At 45.2% G+C, this 17,996-nt stretch overlaps 1 protein-coding gene across 2 annotated transcripts in view; it reads right to left on the bottom strand.

Moving 5' to 3' along the window:
• Nucleotides 1-275: 275 nt before the first annotated feature.
• LOC119172507 (uncharacterized) overlaps nucleotides 276-17,996 on the bottom strand; it is a 297,206-nt gene continuing 279,485 nt past the window's right edge. For both annotated transcript variants that reach the window (XM_075893950.1, XM_037423642.2), the window contains exons 4-6: nucleotides 7,128-8,130; nucleotides 1,940-2,086; nucleotides 276-1,873 (exon numbers count right to left, since the gene is read on the bottom strand). In XM_075893950.1, coding sequence (XP_075750065.1) covers nucleotides 1,479-1,873; nucleotides 1,940-2,086; nucleotides 7,128-8,130 — 1,545 coding nt within the window. In that variant the 3' untranslated portion in view covers nucleotides 276-1,478. The remainder of the gene's footprint in view (nucleotides 1,874-1,939; nucleotides 2,087-7,127; nucleotides 8,131-17,996) is intronic.

Genomic DNA, 17,996 nt, shown 5'->3' with positions numbered 1-17,996 from the left:
GCCGTGGTAGTAGCAGCGGCTGCGTTGACAGCGGCTGCTGGAACGAAGTTTGGGAGGTGTGGCCCGAGCAAGGTGTTGTGGAATCATCGGACAAACGGGCTTCAGAGGAGATGCGCTGCTGCTGAAGCACCTGCTGCTATACCTGCAGTTGATGTTCGAGTTGTTGCACTTGCTGACGAAGAGTGGCAAGTGTTTCCGAGTCGGCCATGGTGGTGCGGTTTGTTCGGTTGATCACCGTCTTTAGGTATCGGTAAGCACGAAAGTGACGCGAGTCCTCGCAGGTGCAGTTGAATGTTTATTGTGCATTGTTTCGCCACAAGCGCGAAGTAATTAATGCTAAAGCAACAAATAGCAATGTTACGCGAAGAGCGGCAAGCAGCTCGAAACTTCCAGCGCACATAATAAGCTGAAAGCGCGCTGAAAGCACGCATGAAATGAGCCTACACAGAACAAACGTGAACGAAAACTGCCACAGCTTGACACTTAAAGCGCGCTGTTCCAACAAAGAAAGGCACACAAAATAATTACACCGGTATGCACGGGACGAGCACGAACAACTTTCACAATTTTTAATTTGTCGTGTGGAAGCAGCATGCTCTTTTCACAAATGCAGTCGTAAAGTGAGCAAATTAACGTGCGTGCTTTCTTTAACTAATGTAACGTCAAAGCAAACTTGCGGTGGAAGCATATCAGGTGCGAAGCACCCGAATCTCGGGATAAGCGCGGGCGTGATTGAGCCACAACGCTACAAATCATCTATACGTGCTATGCCCTCACCTTGTAAAGACACACGCGCATAGCAACGCACGGTGTGGCGTGGCACGACGACCTTGGTGCGTCCAACGCACACCCGTCGTGCCATATCGCTGAGCTCTAAGCACTGCTAGCAGTACATGGTGTATAAAAGTTGCTTGCTGGAGGTTCCCTTTATGGCGTAGCTTTTGGCCCCACGCGATGACGAGTGCGATGCCACTGGTTCGACACACCGCTGCGCCAATTTTTCTTTCTGATTTTCTTTCAAATCCGCTGCTTCACGTTTTACAACGTCATATCCGTGAAGAAAACACGTCAGCAAAGCCGTCAGCAAAGCCGTGATCCCCGCATAAAACAGTTTTGTGCTAACGAAAACTCCATTGGCCTGACACCAACGCGAAGTGGCGCTGTCAATTCGCATTAGGCAGTGTCTTTAATTGTAGGTAAATAATTTTATTTGTGTCAAAGCGCTCTGTAACAAATCATGGTTCTCAACAATGCTCGCTGTCTCCCCTCTTCCCCCCCTTTCCACCAGTGAACTGGTTCAGATTGCCTCTGAAGTGTAATTTAATTGCTATTCGTGCTCAAGCACTTACTATTCATTGGCAATTAAACATGCGTGAAGCTGATCCCCTTCCATGTTATTTTGGAACATAGGTAACCAAGTTTCCCAGTGGACCTACTGTGGTAAGTTGTGTAAAGCGATCTATCATCCATACATTATTTTAGGGCTTCCTTGAGTAGCAGTCCGCACTTACTCCCATGTACGCAGGCCACCTTTGCTGTCCAAAAGGCAGCGGGCCCGCGCATTGGTCACAAGTGCATTGCAGACGTACGCGGTACACTGTCAGCTGGCCCATGCGGCGGTTGAAGGGATCGTACGCAGGCTGGTCATTTTCGTCGTTTTTACCACACTCTGCTGCTGCTAGCTGCTCGAAGGCATCATGGTCGAGCCCATACAGAGGACTGTCAACTTGAAAGCGGGTTGCCTCGTGCATCCGAATTCGCTCCAGGCAGCGACGTTCATCTTCCGACATGGTACGCACACGCGTCGGCAGGAACCAAAAGGTCGCAAACACCAGGTCGATGCTGCGCGGCCCAGAGCCCGGCATCAAAGTACCTGCGAAAGCACGCACTCTTTTGCTCCTGCAGAGCAGCTGACCTCCCACATGTAAGAGTGTCGTACCTGTAGAAATGGTACGCTGCACACCGCCCGCATCGTGCGGCCCCACGTGGCGTCGTATGCGGTGGTACTCCGGGTGCTGCTCCAAGAAGCGGGTCCCAATGGCCGTGAAGTTGAGCAAGCCGCTGTACTCCACGGACCGCATTTCATCTGCAATGTGAGCAAGCAGAAGAACGCCGCAAGACTCAAGAGCCGAGAAGTGGCTTGTCAAATCCTTATTTCACACTCTAAGCCACAAAGAAACAAAGTAGGAGTAAATGCTGCATTTCCTCCCCGCAACCAACAGTTAGTGCACGTAGGGATTAACTGCAAGGTGAGGGTGCTGTGTACAAACAAAGGCAGCCCCATGCGCTAATACCTGCAAACTATATACAGATGCTGCTATCCTACAAGACGGCGGAAGGACACCATTCTTTCAGCCGTCTGTATATATATATATATATATATATATATATATATATATATATATATATATATATATATATATATATATATATATATATATATATATAATGAGGGAAAAAAGTGTATACCTAAGAGCTCGTTTTTCCGGGTTTTAACACAATATTAATGAGATCTAACAGACAGTAATGCCAAGGAATGTACAGGGGAAGTTATTAGAACCAATGGAATGTAAATAAGAAGAGAGAAAAGTGGAAGAAAAAATAACCAGCCGTGAGCAGGAAACGAACCTACGACCTTCGAATAACGCGTTCGATGCTCTAACCACTGAGCTACCACAGCGGCCTTCCCTCCATCCACTTTTCTTTCTTCTTATTCACATTCCATTGGTACTGATAACTTCCCCTGTACATTCCTCGGTATTACTGTCTGTTAGATCTCATATATATATATATATATATATATATATATATATATATATATATATATATATAGTTCAGATATCCTCCGTGAGCGGTCATAACGTGGTTTATTTCGACGTTTCGGCCTAGAGTCTGGCCTTCATCAGGATTAAAGGTACAATTTGTTGGTGCTCAGCTTTATACAATCTCAAATCAGAGGGAAAGGAAAGAGGAAAAAGACATAAAAAAAGAAAAAAGAAAAAAAAGAAAAAAGAAGAAAGAGAAAAAGAATATAAGGTGGACTTCCCTCGGGCGCCCCCCCCCCTTTCCACTCTTCCTTCCATTTCCCCCTTCATCTCTCTCCCCTTTCTCCCCTTCACCTTTCTGATGTCAGTGGTCTGTGTATGCTTCCTTTCACTAAAGCATTCTTCCCGACCAGACGGCGCCTCCTGACACTGGCGGTTCGGTGTGGGGCAAAAAAAAGCTTTCTTAGGAAGTTTTAAGCCTTTAACTACTTGGAGCCCCGTCAACATTTCGTCGTAAAAAGAGGGGTACCGCGTATTGGGGCAGAGGCTGGTAAGCGGGCATTTGAGGAAGTTTTAAGCCTTTTTAAGCTTGGGGTCTCGTCAACATTTCGTCATATATATATATATATATATATATATATATATATATATATATATATATATATATATATATATATATATATATATATATAACTCATCCTATGATGAAAAGAGGACCCCTCCCGAAACTGTTGGGAAATAAATATATTTATCCTTGTTGACAACGCTCCCGTTGTGCCATATCCCATACCTTCAAGAAGACTAACTGGCCCATTGAATTATTACTCCCACTATATATATATATATATATATATATATATATATATATATATATATATATATATATATATATATATATATATATATATATATATATATATATATATATATATACATTTTGGAGCCACTCCTCTTCTGACGGAGCTTCAAGCCATCTACGACGTAATCTCGGCTGCTACCTCGAAGCTGCTCACAATTAAGCAGACAGATTGATATAAACACTGATTCCTTAGGAGCTATCAAAGAGATCAAAAAAGTACACAAGCCGATGAAGATCTGCAAGGCAATTCATAAGCTGAACCATAATACGGCTACTTGCGTAAAAGGACATTGGATTCAAGGCCATGCTGCGAAACCACACAACATTGCTGCTGATCAGCAGGCACACTACCCTCCAGACATAGACCTTTCAGCCATTCTCCTCCCACCTCAGCACCTAAACTTACTCCATACCCGTAAAAAAGTTCTCCGGCAGGATACACGTGCTCTCATTCCCCTATGTGTCTGCTCTCTCTCCCCTCACCTTACTAGGGTAGAGGAAGTTGTGCTTAGGAGGCTCCAGGAAGGGATGGCCCTTACACCGGCCGTTATATAGTCATGCAACTGGTCACATTTACGAGTTGGTGATACAAGTACGTATTGTCCCACTGCTGCGAATCAAGCAGATACATACCACCTTTTAACATGTAAAGGGTTGAAGCCAGAATGCTCCTGTCACCTCACTCAAGCCGGCCTTCACTACAGCGCACAGCCAGTTACAACCACTGGATACATGAAAACAGATTCCACAAGACACTACTTCAATTCATACACAACACCGACCTAACTGCAATCATTTAACTAAAATCATATGCCTTAAAGGCAAGTCTTTGTCGCAATAAAAAAAGATTAGGCCACACGGAGCAACGTTTACTCCCATGTAACTTTCCGGCACAGCGGCAGTCTCCAAAGAACGGTCAGCATGCGCGCAAGTAAAAGGTTATCTAAAAATCAGCTGTTAAAAGCATAATTTAGTGTGAATGGTCATGACAACTACGGCGACTACGCAAGAAACAAAGTACTATTGTTTCTATTGCATCAAATTAGGAAAATGTGCAAACCCCTTCATCTAAAAAGGTGATCACGCTACAGCCTTATCAATTCGCGGCGTGGTATGCTCAGCAAGCTAATTCTCGTTGATATAACAGTGTGTTGTGGATGTGTTATCATTGAGTGTAATGATCGTTCTTTCTTGTGGGGCTCTGAATCATTATTCCGCAGTAGTAAACGTGATCCACCGCTGTAATGAATTGCTGCGCTATCGAACTGCTGTGCTCTGACTGAAATATTGCCTGAGAGGTGAGTGTAAAGAAGGCTGACATCTCTCCGCGATATTTTATTTCTGTGGTGTTCATAAGTGAGAATTATCGACTGTTTAACACACCCGTTCTTCGCGAACTAAATCTGCATCGTCAATGAGCTCGCGCTACACCGCTTTGCGAGTGCTGCCCCATCTGCTCTAGAGCTCCAAGAGTGATGAATCGGCCATCAGAGCGCAGTAGCCTCGATGAGGGCTCAACATTAGCTGTAGCGAGTACAACTGTTGAAAAATTGTTTTGTTTGCAGAGCAGCACAAAGAATCATTGTTCACGAGAAATTTCCGTGGCTTTTGAAAAGAAGTTGTCCTAAATTCTGCACATTGTCATCTTGTGCAAGGTAAACAAGTAATTTAGCAAGTTTAGCTGTTAGCTTTGCATGTTTACTTGGCTTCGCACCACTAACACAAGCAGTCGGAGACCACGTCAGTGAGTTAGCTCGTTTGTAATGACGCTAGGCACTTTTATTTTTGTAACTCCAAAATGAAGCACAACATTCACGAATAAATAAGTACCCCACCAAGCGTATCGCAGTCAAAGCTTGAAGTGTTAAACTTGAGAATGGGCTTTTCGAACTTCATAACACATTTTGAACTGTTCGATTGCTGTACGGCGGTGTTGTGAAAAACCAGTTTTTTTTTCAATTTTTATGCATGTGGCATTTCCAACTGACGCGACGGGACGTAACTACAAGTGCTGGAAAAGATGTGTCAGAAATAATGAATGGTTTTACAGTTACGTTTTGAGGAAGCCAATGACTGAGCGCTTTGCACCTTCAGAGGAGAGTCACCATTTTGAAGCTACTGACCTACGGCCATGTTCTCAGCCATTGTCGATAGTGCGGGTGCACTTCCTCAAGTCAGCTAGACACCATTCATTCCAATAAAACGTTGCATCTTTTACAGTCTATTCTAAAGTTTAAGGAATCCATTCAATCTTTTTTACTCATAAAAGTTGCTGAATCAATCAGCGCGCACTATGGTGCAGAATCGAAACATCAAGTCGCCGAATACACTTGGTTGTTTCCATTAACGTTTTGTTCTTCTTTGTCACTAAAAAAGACATTTTCGCTTAACCACGTAATCAACCGCACTCTGCACTATTAGAACCAAGCAAGTTTTACACAGCGATTGCAACATATATGGGAAAAGTTATGTATACAAGACCTAATCAAGCACGCATATGCGCTGAAAGCACGCGCGCAGAAATACGTAATAAACGCATTTTGCATTTTCACAAACGTCATCACCGAATCGTTGCTTGTGAAACACTTAGATCCAATATAAGGAATCTTCCTAGTTTGAGCAACATTGCAAAATGCGTAGCGTGCAGCCGGTGTGTACATATGCCCCGGTCATTTTCACTCTGCTATGTACTGGGGTGTGGTACAGTAGTTACTTGCACGACTGCTGGCGCAACGGTCGTGAGTTCGAATCTGGTGCCTTTGCCGTAAACTTTCTGTAGTTTTCTTGATAATTCACTGGTGTATTCATAGGTAGTCAAATGCATTCGTCAACCTTGAAGTTCTCGGTAATAGAATCAGAAGTCGGTAATTCAATCAGAGAACGGACTTTTAGTCCCATAAGTTCTTCGCTACACAGCCACTTCCTCCCATTCCGGGGTAAATTTTACTCCTCGATATTTTGTTCTCAATACTACTGAGGAATAAACAGTTCATCCCCTGATTGTTACTTCTGAAAAGACAAATTGTTGATCCTTGGGTGATTGAGGCGGTAACCCCCGAGAAGAACGAACCACTGACCCCTTTCCCCCTTTGCGGCTGATAGTGTCGTTCATTCACACGCTCAGTGGTTTAACTTTCGCACCCTAGACATGTACCTAAGCATATCTAAGCATTTTCTTCTTTTCTCACTGATTTTGATGCCACCGTCGTAGTCAGCAATGCAATACTACTACTAGTAATATTATTATTATTAATAATAACAATAACATGTGGCTTGTGAGTATGATACCCCAAACTTACCATATAAATAGAAGAGACGATGTAGTGGAAGGCTCCAGAACTTTTCACCATCTGGCGTTTTTAACGTGCACAGACATCGCACAGCACCTGGGTCTTTATCATTTCGTTCCATCAAAATGCGACCACCGCAGCCGAGAAGAAACCGCAATAATACACTGAAGCCACCTGTTCAACTAACACTGATTCTTCCCAAGTAGTGCTCACCTGAGTCGTAAAGAAGTGCGCCAGGTGGCTCGGCGTTGGACCACAGAGCGTAGAGCCGCGTGTAGAGACGCGATCCGAAGCGCAGACGGCAGAAGTCTGCTCGGCTGCGTAGAAACACACTAGTGCCGGCAGCCAGCGCAAATTCCTTGTGCTCGCGTACAGAACTCCGGTCGCCATGGCAATCTGAAAGCCAGTAGAGGAAGACGTCATGGCCTACGCCGGGCATGCTGATGGCTAGCGGTGACGCCTGCGCTCCGAGTGCGGAGTGCACGGGGTGTGGCAGCAGTGGTCGACCAGTGCGACCATCCAAAACAGTCGTTTGGCTAGACACGTACAGTGGGAAGCCCGGCCCTGTCTGGTAGCTGACCATGAAGTCGGGTGTCCTGTCCTCATTGAAGTAACCCACGGCCGGTGTGCTGTACGATTCAGACTGGACGAAGCGCTGCGACCAAAGTCGCTCCAAGCTGAGGCCATCTAGCGCGAACACGGTCGAGTTGAATGCAGCCATGACGACGTCTGCGACACCATCACCAGTGACGTCGACCAAAGCGGGCGGTGTCATGATACCTTTGTTGGGGTCTGTATAGAGGGCCCGCGCTTCATCAACTCGGCCGGCAAGAAGCTGGCGCAGTGGAAGGCTCCACAATGAGCCGCCGTGAGTCTCGCCCCCAGTGCCGAACAAGACGAGCTCGGTGCCGTCGGGATAAAGCATCAACTGCGGAGAGTAGTACGTCTCCCGGCTATCCGGCACCATGGCCCAGCTGAGTAGCTTGCCCGAGCGCCCACTGACGACCAGCAGGCGGCCTGCCAGGCGGTCCGAGGGTGCGCCGGGCTCACGCAGTGGGTCGCCTCCGTGGGCGATCAGCAGATCAGCTGTGCCGTCGTCGTCCACGTCGCGGATGTGTTGCGCCGTGTACATGTTGGAGCGTTCGACCACGGCATCCTCCGCTGCCGACAGCGTCCACAGCACAGTGCCAGTGCGCCCGCTCACAGCATACAGCCCCTGAACAGATTAAAACATGGGTCTGCACATACTCATCCTAATTTATTTCACGGCTTGCATTCGCTCCCGTACATAGTCACGTGTACTTCACATAATAACTCACGTTCATGCTCCCATACAGTCATTCAATGCCATACTCACCTGTTGTCAAAGTTAAAGCTACTCGCATTTACGTCTGTTCACACTCACAAGTGCTCACACAAGTTCACACCTGGAAGGGTAAGCATCGTGACAGTATCTTATATATACTTAGGAGTATCTGTATTTCTGTATATACATTTCATAAGCTCATTTGTATCACAGAAGTGAAGTACCATAAAAATGTATCCATTGTATTGCCATACTGTGCAGGACCGATGGTATCTAGTTACATTGTCAGAAATCGCCCAGCGCGCTTCCAAAGAAAAATACCGCTGTGCTCAGATGATGTGCGTTATAGCAAAGCCTTTTTTTTCTCCCTAATGAGTGGCAGCACACATCACATCAACAATTAGTTAACCTGCCAGCCTTCTTCATCTCTTTCTATTGTAAAGCTAGGTTAGAATAATATTATTTTCAGGGTTTACCCTCCCAAAGCCATTTTATGATTATGAGAGAGGTTGTACGGGAGGTCCCCGTAAATTTCAGCCACCTGCCGTTTTTTCTCTATCAACATCATCAGCATCATCATCATCAGCCTGGATAGGTTTACTGCAGGATATAATACTCTGCTCTGTTCCGCCAGTGAACTTAGCCTTGTGCTTGCTGCTGCCACCTTATACCCAAAAACCTCTTAATTTCTTCTACCCACCTAACTTTCTGTCTCCCCCTTACCCGCTTGCGTTTTCTGGAAATCCAATCAGTTACCCTCAATGACCAGTGGTTATTCTGCCTACGCTCTACATCCCCGGCCTATGTCGATTTTCTCTTCTTGATTTCAACTATCATATCCTTAACCCCGGTTTGTTCTCTGATCCACTCTGCCCTCTTCTTGTCGCTTGAGGTCACATCTATCATTTTACTTTACATCGCTCGCTGCGTCGTTCTTATTTTAAGCTGGGCCCTCTTAGTAAGGCACAGGTTTCTGCGACATAGGTAAGTACTGGAAAATTGATTGATTGATAATAGGGGTTCAACGTCCAAAAACCTACTTATGATGATGAGAGACGCGTACTAGATTGATTGAATAATATATGGGGTTTAACGTTCAAAACCACCTTATAATTATGAGAGACGCTGGAGTGGAGGGCTCCGGAAATTTCGACCATTTGGGGGCTGTACTGGAGGGCTGCGGGAATTTCGACCACCTAGGGTTCTTTGACGTGCACCGAAATCAGCGCACACGGGCCTACAACATTACCGCCGTCATCAGAAATGCACTCGCCGAAGCCGGGATTCGATCCCACGACCTGCGTGCGGGTCAGCAGCCGAGTTCCTTATCCTCTAGAATACCGCGGCAGGGCTAAGTACCGGCAAGATCCGGCTGTTCTATGCATTCCTTTTGAGGGATAGGCGCAATCCACCAGTCATGATTTGAGAGTACTTGCCGAATGTGCCCCATCTCATTTTCATTTTTCTAGTTACTTCAATCTCGTTGCTCGGCTTCGCGTTTATTACCTGTCCTAAGTACGCGTAGTCTTTTAAACACCAGGTGCACTTTTACCTATCTGAAAGCACTGTTCTATTCTGAGGTTATTTTACATTACTTTCGTTTTCTGCAAATTAATTTTAAGACATACTTTTCTGCTCCCTTTGTCTAACTACGCAATCATGAATTGAAATTCCTCCCCTGAGTTACTCATCAATGCAGTGTCATCGGCGAAGCGTAGGCTACTAAGGTACTCTCCATTAACACTTATGTCTAGCTGTTCCCATTCTAGGCCTCCAAAAACCTCCTTTAAATTTGCTGTAAATTGAAATGGGGAGATTCTATTCCACTGCCTTACACCATTTTTGATTGGTATTTTGTTGCTTTCTTAACGAAGCACTATGGTAGCAGTTTATTCCCTGTAGATTTCTTCAAGGATGTTAATATATGCTTCGTCGACGCCCTGATTCAGCAGTGTCTGCATGACTGCTCATATTTCTACTGAGTCAAACGCCTTCTCTTAATCTTTGAAGGCTTTGTAAAGCGGTTGGCTGTATTCTGAGTGCTTCTCTATTATCTGGTTGATAGTGGGAATGTTATCGATTATTGATTTTTAAGTAGCTTGTTCAAAATTCTGCTTGTTTCTTTGGTCGATTGAATTCCAGTGTTGTCCTAAATTTGTTAACAATTACCTTTGTAAATAGCCTGTATACGACGGAGAGCCAACTGATCACCCTGTACTTCTTCAAGTCGCTGTCATCCTTTTTTCTTATGTATCTAGATAACGTTAGCATTCTTCCAAAATTTCGGTACCCTCCCCGCGAGGAGACACTTCGTAACAGAGTGGCTAGTTTTTCTAACACAATCTGTCATTCGTGCTTCTGCAGATCTGATGTTACCTGATCTTCAACAGCAGCTTTGCCTCTCTGCATCCCCTCCAAATCTTTTCTGACTTCTTCAGTCATTACTGCAGGACTGTCATCTGTGATACTGCTAGCTCTTACGTTATGGTCGGGATTGTGCCAGCTACTGTAAAACTGCTCTGCCATTTGAACTATCCTTTCCATATTGGTAGTAACTTTGGCTTATTTGTCCCTTATTGCACACATTGGGTTTTTGCTCATCTCATGTTTCCTCTGAACCGCTTTGACGCTTTCTCTCTCCTTTAGAGCGTGTTCAATTCTCTCCAAGTCAGAACTTATTGCATCAGATAATAAACAACTTCGAAAGCCCTGCATGTTCTATTTTGTCTGTTTTGTTTTAGGCTTTCATGCTTTTATGCTTTTTGATGAGATTCTTCGTCTCCTGGGACAGCTTGCGAGTGTGCTGTCCAACTAGCGTACCTCCATCTTCCGCTGCACACTTCGTAATGGTGCTCGTCAGATTCATTACGTCAACGCTGACTGGTTCGAGCAATAAAAACTGAATATCTATTCTAAAGCGAGGCTCTGAATCCTTGTACTTTACTTCTAAGTGCTTTCTCATTGATTAGCTTCTTGCGCATAAGTTTATGTCGTTCCTTCTTCAAATTTCGGTGAATTCAGAACCCTACTGTTTTATGGTCACTGCATCGTACATTTTCAAGCACTTCCACATCCTGCACAAGGCTTGAGTGTGCATTCAGAGTAATGTATACTTCGTTCTTACTTTCACCATTGAGGCTCCTTCATGTTTACCTACGATTCTCGCGTTTTCTATAGAACGTATAGAAGATCTGTAAATTATTGTGCTCCGTGGATTCTACTAACAACTCCCCTCTTAGTTTTATAGTACCGATGCCATAATCTTCTACTGTGAGTCTCCTGCCTGCTTCTTTCCTTCCTCTACAATGAAGTCGCCCATCAGTAAAGTATACTGTGTTTTTGCCTTACTCATTGCTTATTTCATGCCTCATAAAAGCTTTCGACTATTGTGCAATCGTGGCTGAATGTAGCCGCGTGAGCCTCTATCACCTTCATCTTGTACGTCTTATTGAGGTTAATTCTGATACATACCGTCCTTTTATTAACCCTATGGTAATCCTCCATGTTAACTGCTATATCTCTGTGGATGAGAAAGCCATGCTGAGTGCTCTTCTGTAAGCCAAGCCATGATAGCAGTGTGCCTATTCCGTAGCACTGCATGAGCCTCATCTGCCCTCCTTATCTCACTGAGCCCTATTGCATTCCATTTTTATCCACTAGCTCCTCGAGTAGTATAGCTAGACTCGCCTCAATAGATATGGTTCTAGCGGTGAACGTTGCCAAGTGCAGGTTCAAATAGTGGCCTTTCCAGACCAAGAGATTCTTAGTGCCTTCTGTTGCATTGCAGATCTGACCGCAGCCGTGGTCAGCTGCTTAGCAGCCGCTTGGGACTGAAGGTCATGTGATAATGGAATATGCATGTGGACAGTAGTGGCTAGATCCAGCACCAGGGTGGTTAGTCCTTCTCTGGTGCGGGAACAGGTTACTACAGGTGATCACTGGGGAGGTCCAGGTCTCCTATTGTATTGAATCATCCTCCTATTGAATCATCACGCAGAAAACTTTTTAATCTGGTGAAGAACTGCACGGCACCGGGATACGAACCACAGACGTCTTGCACGTGAGGCTGATACTCTGAGCACTGCATCATCGCTCTATCTACGTGAATACAGATTTATGCGCACGGGCCTCATGGATTCTCACCTCCATCGACAGTGCGGCCGCCGTGGCCACATTTTTGTTGAGGCAAGCATGTGTGAGGCTGACGGATTCGGTTCCGTGACCTATGAATCAGCAGCTGAGAGCCTTAGCGACTAGACCACCGAGGCGAATCATAAACTTACATTGAACAGGGGGAGATAACACTTTGCTCATAGACTTTCCCACCAAAAAGGCTGTAATTATTTGTTACAGCATTAGCTAGTGTTCATCTGAAATGGTACAGAAACATTTTGTACGGGAGTCACGTATTGGTGCTGAAGTGACCTTGTCTGTATGACGGTCTCTTTGAAAAGTTGCTGTTCCTTATGTGCAGTTAACTGAGAACCTTTTCAGCAAATCATGTCTTGTGTGTAAAAATGTATAGTTTATTTCTCACCAGTGTTCACCTGTGATTCTAGTGATATGTAAAACTTAGAGGTTTCAGCGTGATATCATATTATTCCCGACATTATGCTACACGTAACAAACGTCGTTGCGGAGCATCACCTTGCCCCAGAGAAAAATGTATTGGAATATATATATTGTTTTATTTGTACTTCAGGGCTCATTTCTTGCCTTCTCACGGAACCATCTGAAATATCCTGTTACACAATGGGCAAATGTATCTCAGTATTCATTGAAGCGGTATGAGCCTTTGGACAGAAGATGAAGAAGCGCGAGGGCCGGGGCAGGAAAGAAGAGGAGGATGAAGTGAAAAATAAAGCAGATTAAGATGGACGCCAGTTCCATACTGAAGCTTTAATGCTGTTCCGTTATTTTAAGTAGGAACACTACATTATTTTGGCGCAGCCGGCCATCGAAGCCATCATGTGGGTGACGTTCTTCATAGACGAGACCTCCGAGGAGATCATCTTTTCGAAGTACCAAGTTCAAGACGAAGCAGCGGTAGACCTACCTCGTGAGCTCAGCTCGGAAGAACTCGTAAACCTGGTTGTGGAAAAGGCAGCCGTAGACACTACTGAACTACGACGGAAAGGTGCTGTGAAAGTGAACTTGCGTGTGGCGACCTTCAACGACCTAGTTCTTGAACCAGCGCGTCGAAAACACTCAGGATCACGATCTTCGACGGAAGAGGTGAGCCTCGTTTTGAAAGCTTTTCAGCTGCAACAAGAACAGATGCTTCAACAAAACCAAATAATGACATCTCTTATAAGCTCTCTGAATGCTGAGAGACCGACACCTAATTTCGTAGAACCTGATGCTTTCGACGGTGTGTCTTCAAATCCAGAAAGTTGGCTTGATTTCTACGAATATGCCGCTGGAAAAAACAAGTGGCTCTCTGATGAGGCTAAAATCACCAACATGCGCGTTTACTTGAGAGGTGTTGCGCGAAAGTGGTATGAAACATGCATTCTGGAAGACAGTGACGACTCTTGGAGCCAGTGGAGGAAAAAGTTTTTGACTGCATTCCGAAGCAATCCAGTAGAAAGATGGAACACGGCGCTTAATTTCAAGTCTGAGCAAAGCTGCCTTGTCGAGTACTTCTTTGAGAAACGCCGTCTTTTAAAGCTGGCGGAGCCTTTGCTTCCATCTACGGCCGTAGTTGCCTTAATAATGCATGGATTGCACACTAACGTGTTGAAGCAAGTGCAAATACTGTCACCAAAGACTCTAGATGACCTCCTCGCGTGTCTTCAGAACATACCATCAGCTTCGGAAACAAGCATAACCGCCGAGTCAAGCAGCTGTTTCAGTCGGAGTAAATCGGACTGGTCAAGCCGCGCTCAGCGAGAACCGAGCCACCTCGCAACTCGCACAGATAACTTGCCCTGGCGTGTTCCAAGAGGTCGAGTGAATAATATCGACACTGAAGCTCAGGAGTATTCGACAGAAAAAAAACTAATAAACGAGGGTGATCAGTCCCACCCGATGACTCCAAATGAGACTGTTTAATTAAGTTGCTCTAGCCTACTTCACATTCCCGTCAAAGTAGGAAACAAACATATGATGGCTCTGGTAGACAGCGGTGCTTCTGTGTCCATTATAAATGCCAAGCTGGTGGATGCAAATCGCTTGCATAGTGGAAGAATTCTACGAGTACAAGGCTATGATGGAAAAGTAACGTTGCATGATCAGTGGGCCTTGGTAAACATCGAGTTCCAGGGTCAGCAAATAGAGAGCGAAGTGTTGGTGATAGAGGGGGTAACGTACGACTTTTTGCTATCAAGACCAGATATAAAGAAACTAAAGATCAACGTGTACTGGGACGATGTGGTTCTAGTAGAAGGAGTAGCAAGGAACGAGACAAATCAAGGTAGACAAGATAATCTACGAGTTGTCAAGTGCGCGGCGGATATCGCAACGACCTACCCTGAACTTGTATGCATAGGAAGCTATCCTCAGGCGATGAAGTCCCACAAGGTTCCTTTCGAACTCGCTGACAAGACCGTCATCCGGAAAGCACCTTACAATATGTCAAGGGAGCGAAAGATGTGGCTCAAGAAAGAGTTGCAGGAGATGCTAGATGCTGATATCATACGACCTTCGGTATCACCCTTCGCTTCTCCCATAACGATCGCACCGAAAGAAGACGGAACCTTCAGATTATGCACCGACTACAGGGTTCTCAATCGTCAGACAGAACTCATACCATTTCCTATGCCGAAGATCGACACAATTATAGATGAGACCGGGGGTTGCCGACATTTTTCCCGCATCGATTTATGCAAAGGTTTCTGGCAGATCCCACTAACCGAAGAAACAAAAATGTACACCGCTTTTATCACGCCATTCGATCTCTACGAATACAACCGGCTCCCTTTCGGTTGGAAAAACTCGCCAGCGTGGTTCCAGAAGATCATGAACGACGTCCTAAAGCCATTCCTTGGTGTTTTTTGTAATGTGTACATAGACGACATTATAGTCTTCTCCAAAACAGAGGCTGAGCATCAGGACCATCTGTCTCAGGTGTTAAACGCCTTGAGCTTGGCACATCTCAAGGTTAATTTTAAGAAGAGTGTATTCTTTCAACAAAAAGTGGTGTTTCTTGGAAGAGTCTTCGATGGGAACACCAAAAGCACAAAACAAGAGTCCGTCGAGAAGATCTCCCAGTTGAAGAAACCATATGACGTCCATTCACTGCGTGTGTTTTTGGGATTGGCAGGACATTTCCGATCTTTCATAAAGGACTTTGCTGTCAAAACTAGATGCCTCACGCGCTTAACGCAGAAAGAAGTTCCCTTTGAATGGAGTGACGAATGTGAGAGAGTCTACCGTGACTTGGTGCACAGAATTTCTTCTGACCCCGTTCTGCGTATACCAGATTTCACTTTACCCTTTGAATTGAACACTGACGCCTCACATTATGGGACTGGTGCAGTGTTGTATCAAAAATGTATTGAAGCATCTGGCCGAGAAAAGCGACACGTAGTCGGTTACTACAGTTACACTTTCAAGCCGTCTGAAACAAACTACACTACTACGGAAAAAGAAGCACTGGCGGTTCTGAAGGCCGTTGACTACTTCCGCACGTACCTGGAAGGTACGAAGTTCACTTTGTTCACCGATCACCAGGCACTCACTCATCTCTTGAATATGACCCAAACTAAAGGGCGTATCGCCAGATGGGTGAATTACTTGCAGCAATTTGACTTTACCATCTCGCACCGACCAGGACCGCTTTTAACCGATGCAGATGCTCTATCAAGATTGATGGTACAAAACAACACAGAAAAATCTGAAGAAATCAATGAAGTGAAGCTGTGGGAAGGCTCAGAACAACTGGTTTTTACGGAAGGTCGGTATCAAGTCCCACCAACTCTTGTTTCCAAAGTGCTTTACTTGTACCACGATAGCCCAGAATCTGGAGGACACGACGGCTTTTGGCGTACCTACAACAAGTTGGTCAAGAGGTTTACGTGGCCTCACATGAAGAAAGACGTTAGTCAGTACGTTCGTTCATGCCATGTGTGTCAAGTACACAAAGTCAAGTATAAACAGCCTACGGACACCATGATACTACCTTGCCACTCGAACGTGCCTTTTGAAGTAGTTCACCTGGATTTCGCCGAACTTAACAAGAAACGGGAAGGAGTCAGAAAAACGCAAGCTTTTCTGCTGGCCATAGATGAATGCACCAGGATGGTCGCGGCACGAGCAGGAAAAGAAGATGCAAATAGCGTCATAACCCTTCTCGAAAGGGACATGTTTAGAACTACGCGGACAATCGTATGCGATAACGGCCCCGCGTTCAAGAGTGAAAAGCTAGTAAGATGGGCTCGAGATCACAATGTATCGATCAAGTTCTGTGCGCCATACCATCCTGCGGCGAATGGGCTTGCAGAACGTGCCATACGGGACGTGAAACAATACATCAAGATGTACGATAGTTTTCCTGGGGGATGGAAATGTTCTTTAGAAGCAGCCGTAAAACATCATAACCGATCCTACACCAGTGGCTTGGGGTGCAGTCCACAGTACGCTTCTACAGGAGAGACCCCTATTCTGCAGGCAGACCGTGAGTTGGGACTCTTGGAAAACCTCAAGATTGTCGAGGAGAGGCAACAAAAATCACAGGAGGAGAGGTACCGAAAACGAATGAAAAAGAATTTCGACAAGAGGCATCGAGCAGACATGCCAGACATTCAAGTCACCGACCTCGTACTAGTGAGAAAAGGAATAAGAGATTCCAGTGCCAAATTTTATGGGCCTTACTTTGTGACCAAGACAGCCACCCAGAACGGAATTTTGAAGACTGTCTGGTACACTGGTGAACGTGGATCTGTTGAATGTGCTTCAATTGGGAATGTCTTCAAGTATTACCCCAGGAGGGGTAATTAAAAGAAAGCGGGAAGGGTGAAGCGGTATGAGCCTTTGGACAGAAGATGAAGAAGCGCGAGGGCCGGGGCAGGAAAGAAGAGGAGGATGAAGTGAAAAATAAAGCAGATTAAGATGGACGCCAGTTCCATACTGAAGCTTTAATGCTGTTCCGTTATTTTAAGTAGGAACACTACATTCATTATATAAGGTATGTGCAAATATAGACACAAGAAGGAAGTCACGACACGACGAAGGCATAACAATCCCCATCGCAAAAGCCAGTGGCACTGGCCCAGCACCATACCTGATTGGTCAAAAAGTGTGACGCTCAAACTGAGACACTGTCACCCTGAACGAGACACGATGGCGCTGCAGACTGGGACACCCATTATCGGCCGAAATCTGGCTTTTAAACTGTTTTTGAAAATTTTGGTCATACGCATATCGTAATTAGGGCTGGAACACGTATGTAGCGGGGAAAAAAGAAAAAAATTGAAAAATCCAGAGTCCAACCTACTACCTGAACTGATCACACGTCCTGAGTCTGACACCCAAACCGCCTCACCACACCTGAAAGACTCGAATGCACGTATTTTTCTTCATCCTAAAATTATACCAGGTCTTATGTATTTTTATTTGGTCGCTTACATGCACAGGGTTCCATCTCTGCCTGCTCCCGCCAAACTAACAGGTGATCGTCAGCTTACTTTTTGCAGGTTGCTTTGGATCACATCCATCTGGCATGTTTTGCCGCAAGGCTTCTTAGCGTAGCTGCAGATATGTTACGGCAATCCTAATGACTCGCTATGTGGTTAGTCATACTTGTGTAAAAAACAGTGTTCATATGAACTGCTCAC

The sequence above is a fragment of the Rhipicephalus microplus genome, chromosome 4 (genome assembly GCF_043290135.1).
Source record: "Rhipicephalus microplus isolate Deutch F79 chromosome 4, USDA_Rmic, whole genome shotgun sequence".
Classification (NCBI taxonomy): domain Eukaryota; kingdom Metazoa; phylum Arthropoda; class Arachnida; order Ixodida; family Ixodidae; genus Rhipicephalus; species Rhipicephalus microplus.
The sequence above is the reverse complement of the archived record's forward strand: the minus strand, read 5'-3'. Positions and strand labels throughout refer to the sequence as shown.